At 32.8% G+C, this 12,299-nt stretch overlaps 1 protein-coding gene across 8 annotated transcripts in view; it reads right to left on the reverse strand.

The window, feature by feature from the left end:
• Positions 1-12,299, reverse strand: part of LOC129808097 (neuronal acetylcholine receptor subunit alpha-7) — a 110,242-nt gene that overhangs the window by 68,451 nt on the left and 29,492 nt on the right. For all 8 annotated transcript variants that reach the window (XM_055857806.1, XM_055857801.1, XM_055857803.1 and 5 more), the window contains one exon: positions 2,498-2,634. In XM_055857806.1, the coding sequence (XP_055713781.1) occupies positions 2,498-2,634 (137 nt within the window). The remainder of the gene's footprint in view (positions 1-2,497; positions 2,635-12,299) is intronic.

Here is a 12,299-nt window from a genome sequence, read left to right on the forward strand (position 1 = left end):
TAGTTTTTGCATTCACCAGAGATTATACAATTAAGAAAAAGAAACAGGAAATATCGCTTCGACGAAAGAGATGATATTAAAAAGATTTTGGAAGAATTCCGGAAGGGCAAGGAATTATGAGAATCAAGGTGAATGCGAAGCCGGAAGGAGTTCGTTTTAGAGTAGGCCTCCGAAGGAGATGATAAGAAGTAGTGAGGTCCTTAAACGATTGAATGTGCTGAGGCGCTGGAGGGTTATCGCTTTGAATCGCGGAGTATGGCGGGTGGTGGTGCAAGAGACCTTGTCCCTCAATGGGACGTAGCACCACCTAAGTAAGTAAGTAAATAAATGATTTTAAAGAAAACAAAGACGACAAACTATCTACTAGTTTTCAAGAAACACTACTTAAAAAGAAGTAAAAAAAAAATCAATTTGCATTAAAAATATTACATTTCCAACTCAAAATTTTGGCCCTTGTATACAACAATACCGAAATTTGGTACAGTTAGCCTATTCGTCATTTCTGATCAATTTCATATGAATGTAAAGGTCTTTTGGAAGTGTTTAAATATTTCTGAAAATTTAAGGTATATTTTATCATTAAAATATTTTAAGAAATAAATACTTTTTGAACCTGAAATATTTTGAAAAATTATTGTATTTGATAATTGATTTCATAATTAAAAACAATAAATTTATTCGGTTTTAGAAAATCAGTTTTTAGCTGTTTAAAATTGAATAATTAATTGCCATCATATTTTATTATAATACATTTCACTAATAATTATTTATTAGCCGAGGTTCAGACAAAAGTAAGAAAATCAATTATTCAATCCGGTACTAAAAATTCAAATAACAAAGAATCATAATCAACATCATATGCTCTAAAACACTATATTTTTGAGGGGTCCTGGTCAAAATCCCGGAAGCCAAAATTCCGAAAGCCAAAATCCCGAACGCCAAAATCCTGAAAGCCAACATCCCGAATGGGCCAAAATACCGAAAGTCAAAATCCCGAACGCCAAAATCCCGAACGTCAAAATCCCGAAAGCCAAAATCCCGAATTCTTAAAAGTGTCATAGCTACTTCCGCGATTGCATCCGCGCTTGCTGGAGGCAAAGGGAAATCTTCTGTGTCTTGGGAAATTATTCTAAATATTTTCCTCCATATAATTTCATCCTTTTCAGGATTTTGAACATTCGGGATTTTGGCTTTCGGGATTTTGACGTTCGGGATTTTGGCGTTCGGGATTTTGGCTTTCGGGATTTTGGCTGCCACCGATTTTTGAGATATCACTCTTTTAGAACCAATTAGTCAAACAGGATTTATTAAATAAATTTATTTTAGAAGAGTTAATTATTCCTTTCATTAATCATTAATACATAGACACCTAGTAAAAAATGCTATTTGAATAAACAAATACATATACTAGTGGTCTTTTTGCATAAAGCGTGGCGAGTAGGGGCAAGCGCGCTATTTTCAGACGACTCAAGCTTCGAATAACTCATTTTTCATATGTTTTTAATGAATATGACTTGTTATAATATTAAATTTTAATATCAAGTACAATGCCTAAAATTTCCTGAAAAGAGCCATAGGTCCAATTTATCAAGACTAAAGAGAAATAAATGAGTTATCCGAAGCTTAGGTTGTCAGAAGGTAACACGCTTTCCCCTAGACCCGACCGTGATGCATAAGGGTCTAACCCCAAGCAGCAATTTTTTCTTAAAAAAATCTTGTAGAATTCCCTAAGTAAGGCACTATAGAACCAAAAATCTATTTATTAACTTATAACGCTCTTGCTTCCATCACTGAGATTACTATAAGTAAAGTGGCGCACTCTTAAGGATCTTAAGAGCTGCTATAGGAATTTCAACAGAAAATTTTCACTTTAAGTCTTTTAAAAGTGCACTAAAAGATTTGTCTAATACTTGGATATATAAGGCAGCTATTTTGCTTCTTGGGACATTTTTAAAATCTCTACCCTGAGAACATAAGACCAATCATGCATGATCGACTGACCACCAGCTTCACAATAGCTGCGAGTCTCAGAGAATTACAGCTAACAACGATAAAAAATATCCCTGTCTCGTAGTACAAAAACAATGTCTGGTGGAGGTGCCTCTGTGAGGATTTCCATTGAGTTGGGGATATGGATTAGCAATAAAGCGGCGTATTCAATTAGACTAATGCCACAAACAGAATGGGATTTTCCAGGAGAGAGCAAATGTATGTGAGATGAAGCGTGTTTTGTAATTAAAAACCCAACAAAATTTACTTGGTAGGATAAAGTGGGAGTGTGTGGTATACAAAAAAGAGGGATTTCTGTTAATGAGCTAATGTTAAGATATAATAATAACATTTTCGGTGAGTGACAAAACCCCAAAAGTACACAGAAAGCATTTTAAGCGACAAAAATTTACTATACGTCGTGTTCGCATTCCATCCACCGTCATTTACATTAACCAAATTCCACTTGTGTTTTCAGAATAATTGAGTGACAGTCTAATGAACTTACCACATCGATAATTTGCATTAGTGTCAGGCCAAAACTCAGCTGTAGTGGATCTGATTCGTTGACGACAGGTCGTTCCAGCACGTTGTAATTGTCCAGGAGCATATGAAGGAGACGCTTCTCATGTGGTCCGGCAATCACTGGAAAATAGCATAACATTAACATTTATTAATTGGAAATGCAAAAATAAATCTGAAGAAGCAAACAGCCATTATAGTGGCTCCGGTACATCCTTTAAATCAGAGAAAGTTCATGAAATTAAAATTAACATCCTTTTCTATAAATAAATATATAATCAACACAAAAATAAAGTTTACTCCCATTTTTGAGTAAAATAGAGTGAGATAGATATATGCAAAATTAATAAAATTAAGAGAAAGAAAAGTTGGTGAATTTTGATTTCATAAAATTTTCTTGATCTAAAAGATTACGCCTCTACAATAATATTTAATAAAATCAAAATTATTTACCAAAAATTGGCTTTAAAAAATATTTCTCGAGGAATTTGATTCATAATGCCTCCAACACAACTTTTAGATTAGGAGAATTTTATTAAATCAAAATTCTAAGCCTTTTATTTATCAAAACTTTATGGGGCTGGCACACCTTTTCAATTGAGTGAAATTCAATCGATTGAAATTTTACCTCTTACTCTTTCAAACTGAAATCATATATAGCTGTCTCTTTCTGTTAAATGAAAATTGAAATTTCAATTTCATTTTCAATTTCAATTTTAATTTTAATTTGACAGAAAGAGACAGCTATATCTGATTTCAGTTTGAAATTTCAATTTCAATTTTAATTTTAATTTGACAGAAAGAGACAGCTATATCTGATTTCAGTTTGAAATTTCAATTTCAATTTTAATTTTAATTGACAGAAAGAGACAGCTATATCTGATTTCAGTTTGAAAGAGTAAGAGGTAAAATTTCAATCAATTGAATTTCACTCAATTGAAAAGGTGTGCTAGCGCCATTATCATTCAAATTTAATTACAGTAGACTCTCTCTTAATCGTGCATATGGGGCAAAATGTCATTCAAATTATCGAGAGTTTTGGGCATCAAAATAATTGTAAATTCCATAAAAAGCGCTCAAATATAAAGAATCACGATAAAACAAGAGGAACTACAGTGAATTTGAAGAAATTTGCTTTAAAATCAAACGTAAAAATTGTCAACAACATTTTGCGCCCGTTTGAAAAAGAGCCGATTGAGAGAGAATTTACTGTAAATCGAATGTTATTTGTTTTGATGTTTCTAAGAAGAACAAGAGTACGAAAGAGAGAGATAAGCATATGTGAAATGTTTAAAATGAAAGAGGATGTCAATTTAGATTTAACAAAATTTTCCAGATCTAAAAGGTGTGCCGAAGCCATTAATAATTCATTAAGAGTTCAATAAAAATTTTCTATAAACAAATCACATTGTTCTATACAGAATGTTTTTATCATAAATTTTGAGTCTCTTCACCATTTCACTTGTACTATAAAACAAAACCTAAATTCAGAATAAAAATTGTTGAGCACAATTAAGGGTGAAACATTTTCGAATTAAGAAAGGTCCACCAGGCTTAGAGCTCAAACTGTAAGAGATAGACTTGGGATCTTCAGGGAACCCCTCATAAGTCAATCCAGGAGACATTACCATACCCCTTAGTTTTCCTCAACCACTCCCCTATATCCTCCAAAACCGTGTTGTTTTTTGAGATTGCTCGAAAATGCGTCGTGCGCTTCATTTTTGGACGAGTTTTAGAGATTACCTAGGCAAATATTTTATCCTTATACAAAAATCCCGTTGAATTATTCCTTATAACAGTTTTTCATGATCGAAGATTAAAAAGGCCCTAGAGAGCGTATTTCTCATCCGAATGGTTTCGCATTTGGGGTCGTTAGAAAGGTTTTGGAATTCTTAACAAGCCTGAGCCGAATCCAATCTAATTTTTATCCGTTGTCGTTTTATTCGTTATCTAACTAATTTTTATCTGTTATTTTGTGTAATATTCTCAGGAGTGATTTATAAATCGCTTCAAATCGGTTAAGAACCGGTGAACTATAAATGATGTGAAAGTATTTTTGTGGTATATCATCTAAGTCACGAGTTCGAGCACTTCGTAAAGCCTGGTGATGCTTTACCACCCATGTTAAAGCGCAATGTAAGTGGATTAATACCGATCCCGATAGACATAAAATATATATTGCTTTCATGTTCTACTGAAGAAGAAAATATTCTTTGGGAATTCATGTAATTATGGTCGAAGGAAAACCTCTTTGACAGCGAATCCCTATCGACACTTGTGTTAAAATGGCAAAATTTATTTAATATATCCAATAATATGTAAGTATAATATGACATTTTTTCTGTAATCTATCTTTTCCTATAAAGAGGATGTTCAAATTTCACATCTCAAATGGTAGAGAAAGTGTGTCAGTAGGTATTCCTTTCATCTTATTTAAATTCTTCTAAATATTTGCAACGGTCAAAACATTCCTCTTTCACCTGTCTAACGATATTAAGTATGCTTCCCTGCTCAGTATTTTGGAGGATTTGAAATATAAATTTTGCAAGTGGTAGTCTGGAAAATGTTTCTTATCTCTCTTAATAGAATTTTCACATATTCTAGAGCTTCAGCACTATCCCATTCATTCTTTCTTTTTTGTGCCCTCAGGCATCAGTTCCACTTTTCTCTATCCTTTGTGAAATATGCTATGAGAGTTTATATCCGAATAATTTGTTTTTTCCACTCCAATGTCACGTTCAACGTTCGCCACGTTTTCCGAATGCTCCCGAATTACGTGATTCTGCCATTTTGTACAAGACATAAGGTTAATACAATGTATTTTCTGCTTGGAGTTATTGATGGAAATTGGAATTTTATTAACTTTTTCTTTGTGTTTCCCATTCCAACATTGACATGAGCATTCCCTGGTGATTCCCATAGGGTATGGGATTAAGGAGTTAGTTCTCAAGCAGTTTCAAACGTTTCGGGAAGAAAAAGCTCCTGAAAAGCTCATTCACGCGATGAATGATAATGAAGACTGAATATTTCAATAGCATCCTATCTCAGGATTTCGGGATTCTATGTCAGCTATTTCAAAGAGGTGTTGAAATTTTCATGTCGGTTCTTTTCCCGAAAAAAAAGCTTTTTTTTTAAGAACATTGTTGTGCAGTCATTTCAACAGGGAAAAAGATCACAGTTCCAAAACGAAAGATGAATTTTTATGAACAATTTTTGACGGTACAATGCTTAGGGGAAGTGCTTATAATTTTGGACAGTCTGCATATAAGCATCGATATCCTAAGTTTGAAGTGCGATATTTTCAATACTAATTGACTTTTCTTGTTACGCTCTTTTCAGAAGGATTGTTTAGAAACTTGGCAAGCTATTTATCATCTCATTTTTACTAAAATTAGTTTTAATACGTTTAAAAATGAATTGATATGTAGAGGTGAATTTGACTCTTATTTTGGACAACTTGGTTAATAATTTTTACAACTTGTCTGTAAATTTGGACAGATAATCCGCCTCAACAGGATGCCCATTGTTCTTCATTTTATGAACCAATCTTACCAAGTCCTCTTCCTGGTCATGTAAGGGAAACGTAGAATGTCACAAGACGCCCAGAAACTTTCCATATCATTCATTAAAGTGAGTTGACTTCGGTACTCCAAGTACGTCCGGATTCGCTCATTCCCTGCCCTTTCCGGGAGCCTTTCAAGGCATTTCTCACTGCATCTCTTTCGTAGAGATGATGCTCCTTTGTTTCTCCAGGCATTTGTCCAACCTAGTCATCACAAAAGCTAAAACTTCACGAAATTTCGTGAGAAAAACACCTGTCCAAAATAAGAATCATCACCTCACTGGTGAATGTCTTAAAAAATTTCCCATTTTTCACACGAAAAATATAATTCACAAGGCAAATCTCACTTAAGGTCAAATGTACAAATCATCAGTAACGTGAATCAACACAATATTCAATGAATCTTCAATAATATCACTCAAAAACAGCGAACAAACTTTGTTAGTACTTCACCAAAACTAAATAAGACTGAAGTAAGCCACGAAGTTCTGTCATATTTCTCGTAAGCAATTGCTCAGACTGAATTTTCAACAAAGCAATTTCAACTCAAATCATATTCAAATTTTAACGTATTTAGTGTTAAAATATTCCAAAAAGAACAAATATTTAGATAGAATTCATTATTCATCAAATATTGGAATAAAAATCCATCATTTTAATCAATTTATTTTTAGTGTCCAATGTTATCCTCAAAGTGTCCAAAATAAGAAACTGGACAAAATTAGAAGCATTTCCCCTATGTCATTATCTTTGCATGATTTTATGAAACAGAAGTGCAAAACCTGAAATTTTGGAGGATGTTTTTTTCTTTCAGACTTGTGGCTTATTATATTTTGTCCATTTTGTGAGAAATTTTCATTAAAGTGTAAAATGTTGACTAATTTAGATAAGTTTCACATGCAAATATACTAGAGATTTACTTAAAAATTTTCCATTTTAAGAAAGATTTTCAGAATGCGTAAGTGTAATTACAGACTAAATGGATGGAGATGAGGAACTCGGACCATCGACAGCCTCCTGTGCACAGTGACTTTTAATAAAATGAACAATAATCTTTGTTTTCCGTTAGAGTACTATTTTTTTTTTTGGTAAAAATACGTCTCTAGTACATTTGAAGATATTGAATTTGTCTAACTATTTATTCTCTAAATACCTTATCAATTATTTTTTACGAAAATAACGGAAGTATTAAACCCTAATAATCAAATTAAAAGAACAGAATGTAATATATCATTATTTTGTTTTATACCACACATTATAATAATATTAAATGTATCCTAAATTACTAATATTATTCATTAATTTCCCAAATGTCTATCTAATTTTACGAAAAACAATATAGGGGAAAGTGCCCATGCTTGATACCATTGGAAGCTTCGTAATGACTAAGTTTTTCCTATGTTTCTCAATAAACGTGACTCCGCAATATATTTTAAAAACTGGCCACTTTCCCATAGTTTTTAAAATAGGCATGCGATGAGTCAAATATATATTGTGAAACATAGAAAATTTAGTCATTACAAAGCTTCCCATGGTATCAAGCATGGGCACTTTCCCCTAATAATTTTGGTATTTATTATTATTATTATTATTATTTCAAATTCTTGAAACGCTGTCTTGATTTTGCTTACTGTTACAATACAAAGTTAGGTTTTTATTATTTCTCAGATTTTTCACATTCTTTATCTTACAATTGTAGAGCGTACGGTCTATTCGACACATGTCAACCCTGTCGACGGATGTATCCTACCACTGCAAATCCTTTATTTCTTTGACATACCATCGCAAGACGGGTGCTGAAACTTGTTATATGGTGCTTTTGTTGCTTATGGCAATTAATACCAGTACTTCATTGAATGAGCATAAGTCGTCGTGGACATATCACTCTCAGGACGTTAAAAAAAGGCAGACTCAGTTCCCCATTTTCCCTTTGTAAGTTTTTAATTTTATTTAGGTGAGCCCCATCAGGGTATACACAATTTCTGAATTTTCTAATGTAAAATATGATTAAAAGAATTTCCCATTTCACATATATAAGCGTTGATATATTATTTACATCAAATCTTTCTGTATTTTAATACCCAATGTTAGTCAGAATTGAAGTCATTTGAAATATATATTGAAATTTCCAACAAGTTTGAATCGAATGAAACTGGCAATGATGCAGCAATAAATCCTTAATAGGATTTTTGATGAGAGGTACTTTGTATAATTGTATGATTTTTGCTTGAGATGATTTATTCTTGAGATTGTATGTCAAATTTTTCTTAATATCTGGTCTTATCTGAAAAACATTCCATTTATTCACAAAGTTTGATTTTTTAAATGAATCGCAATTTAAATGTAATTAAATATAATTGTTTTATATATTTTCTTCTCATTGTGTTCTAAGAATGGATAGATATATTGAATAGATAGAGCTAACATGAAAAGACGATGGATATTAAATGCTTAATTACACGTCTATAATCTGTCTGAATCATTTGAATCCGAAAAGGGTATTGGCATCTTTAAAATTTTTGCAGAAAATTAATATCTTTTGCGGTATATGGTAACTCCAGAAAAATTTAGATTTTTTTTTACTTTAAATAACATAAACACTTTAAATTGCTTTTAAGGAGACCAGAAGGGGTTAATCTACTGGTAAAGCAGACAAATAAGCTGTCATAGTCCAAATTCAAATACTAATTCAGATTTACACGTACAATTTTTAAGCAGTTTTAGTGTCTTGAAATGTTTTGTCCTATAAAATACCCAAATAGCAAAACTCATAAGAAGATGTTAATGGGTAAAATCCAGTCACCTGGATGTGAAAGCGTTCATTGGCATGGATTGTATCTTTATTTTTCCGTAGGGGAAAGTACTCTTCCTTCGAACGTTCATGCCTTCGAATTCGGAAAATGTGAATTTTCTTTTAGTTTTCCTATAAGAGACTTACACATTTCTATTAAATATTGTTAAATATTGTTGTTTATTGTTTAATATTAATTGTTTAATATTAAATTATTAATATAGGGTGTCTTAATACCTTTCAAAAACAGGCACTGGATCACGTAACGATGGCCCATTTCTTCCATGTTCAATTTTTTTTTCTGAGCATCCACTTTCAACAGCTGTCAAAAAAAACTAAGCAGCGCATTTCCGCCAAATCTGAAACTTAATCTTTTTTATGTTGATACTTTGGAAAAAAGTCACTGGTCCCAGCCCACAAGCGCCATCTATACCCGAGATCAGAGACTTCTGGGACTGCCCTCGTAATTACGTCATTATATGGAGCTTATATCCCATTTTGAAAATATGAAGTTACCAAATAATCAAAAAAAAAAAGTACCGTAAGTGCGGGTGACTTTGTCCCCTGCGAGTGACTTTGACACCCTCCTGTTCGTAGGCTTGTCGTTACTTCTAGAACTTAAGGATGGTTTTTACCGATCCAATCTAACATGTCTGATCGGTGAGAACCGTTCTTAAATGTTAGAATTAAAGAAAAGCTTATGAACAGGAGGGTGTCAAAGTCACCCGCAGGGGACAAAGTCCGCACACGGTATTTAGTTCCAAAACAATTACTAGGACCATATGCAAAAAAATATTTCGTAAAATTGTTCGTAAATGTTTTTATATTTCCATTAGGGATTTACGTTATGCTCGTAAATCGTATAATGACCAACGCAAAATAACTTTTGTTTGTAAACATGTTTTCAAAATTTCCCATGAGCATGAGCGAGATGACTAGATATAGATCTCACTCACTCTCATTGAAATGTTAAAAACATGTTTACTAAACAAAAGTTATTGTGCGTTGGGCATAACTCACTAATTGGTTTAAAAAAGTTGATACTTTTCTCAAAATAATTGTTTCCAACATGATCATCTGATGAGCATTTTTTGATCTTTATAGGCCATTTCCATTGGGAAAACTTTCAGATTTTTGCAATTCCCAATTCGCATGAAAGCTCGCAAAAAAGCTCAGTTTTGAATACGAACATCTCGTTGACATTTGTTTGTTTTGATTTAGCTTCAGGGTAAAAATACATGAAAACTACCGAAAACTTCATGAAATCACTGCTAAAGGATATCTTTAATCGTTTGGTGCGCAAATTGAAGCAAGAAAACTGATAATGAGGGGTAATTTAAACCATTACCACTTTAAAACAGCAACGCTACCGCTTTCCGAGGAACTTATAACATTTTGCCCGCCTTTACCATAAATCACAGTTCTGGGCATACTGTATCCCCAATACAGAGACATTTTCTCACGGCATGCATCATTTTCATCTTCAAAGAACCCAAATTTATTTGAATTGCCTCTAAAAACACCTTCACTGTGAAATGAAAACAAGTTTTTCTTGTGGGAATTCCCTCAGCTTACAACTTATTAGCATGCAAGTATCAGAAGAAAACTCAATGGATGGCGCTGTTCCCCATAGGAACAGTCTGGAAAACTGTTCCCAATTTTTATTTTTAAGCTTTTATGCGAAAAAGTTCAACCAAATTGAATTTTTTCTCATAAAAGCACCCTTTTTTCATTATGTAGTTGAAAATTTTCTGAGAAATTTGTTGAAAAAATTTCTCAATGGAAATTGCCCATTACAAAGATTTTTTCCTAAATGTTTGGTAATACATAGAAAAATGTTCGTAAGATTTTCTCACTTGTTCGTAAAGTTTTGCTAGATAAACTGAAATGTACAACAACAAATGTTTGTAAAAGAGCAAAAAATTCTCCTCCAGTAGACATGTTACGAACAATATTTGTGAAAAAATACGTACTTTAACGAACTTTTTTGCGGTTTATATGATTTACATGCATTTCGTAAGGGTGTCTACACACTAGAAGCAATTTTCGTAAAATATTTCCTTTTTTAAAAAATCCTGACGTTTCTGCTTACAAAGATAGGGGAAATTTTCTTTAAAAAGACATTTTTTAGAGAAAATTCTCCTAGTGTGTAAAGGCCATAAGACAGAATTCATTTACACAAACATTTACGAACAATTTTACGAAATACTACTTTTGCTGTGTATGGTAAATGTAGCGTTAATGTAACTTAATTTTGCTATTTGGGCTTATCATATTCCTACATTTGTTACAAGTGGATAGTTCCTCATTGCTTGTATTTTTAGCGAGTTTATTTTTCTTATAATATCCATATATATATCGAGATATAAAAACGAAGAAAATTCAGAGGAATTCACCTAATATTCTTTTCGATTTCTCAAATTGTCCTTCGTTTTCCTTCAATGCCTACCAGCATAATCCTAACCCATTAGTTAGAATCCAGTTCAAGGTGTTTAATATCTTTCAGGAGGTGTGAATTTTTCATGAAATATCCCTGCTGAATCACCCAATAAATGCAACTCAGCGATGTGTGCAGTGAATTTTCCCAAGAGATGGTGATGTTTGTTTTCCCAGGAGTGAAATGTAAAGGGCGCTTAAGGAGCAAACTTGTGCTTTCAAACACGAAATCGTGGAATTTACTTTTCACAGTCTTTTCAATTTGATGAATCTGCCTTCAGCACCATACAATATATTGCTTCATTGTGATAACTTCATGAAAATAGAGTCAAGAAGTGGGATCAGATTTTTTTTTGTTGTATATTACTATACTAAAAATATACCACCAAAAAAGAGACTTGTTGAAAATAACGAAGAGAAAATGTAATTCACACAGAATAAAGTTCTTTGACAAAACAGAGATTTTGCGCAAATACTTTGGAACGATAGAGACAAGGAGCTTTTGAGGATGGGAAAAGATGAATGAGCTCTAGTAAGAATTTGCTATGTCACCAATAAATAACACATTGTATGATGTTCGATATCTGGGTATCGTCCAAGGAAGAGAAAATCATTTTTTTTGTTATTGCAAAAGGCTCTTTTCTCACGAATATGGATTGAAAAATTCCCATCACGTTTGACTTTTTATTGCTTCATCTTCGGACAAGTGCGAGAAGTGATTGAGTGAAAATTTATATTGAAAGACCGCATGAAGATTTTTGTCAGGGTATAAATAAATTATGAGAACTGCACCAAGTCATAAATTATCATTGGGCAACAGTGAATGTAAGCTCTACCCCAAAAGGATGCTTTTCTGTATGTGAAAGGCATCACAACCCCAAAAGTATAACTTTATGTACTTGAGAGTGTATTTAGTAGCTGTTAGTGGCACTTTTTGGTGGAAGCTTTTCTCACATGTCTTCACCATGTGGCCCACATATACCTTTCTTTCAAAAACTC

This window comes from Phlebotomus papatasi, chromosome 3 (genome assembly GCF_024763615.1).
Source record: "Phlebotomus papatasi isolate M1 chromosome 3, Ppap_2.1, whole genome shotgun sequence".
Taxonomy (NCBI): domain Eukaryota; kingdom Metazoa; phylum Arthropoda; class Insecta; order Diptera; family Psychodidae; genus Phlebotomus; species Phlebotomus papatasi.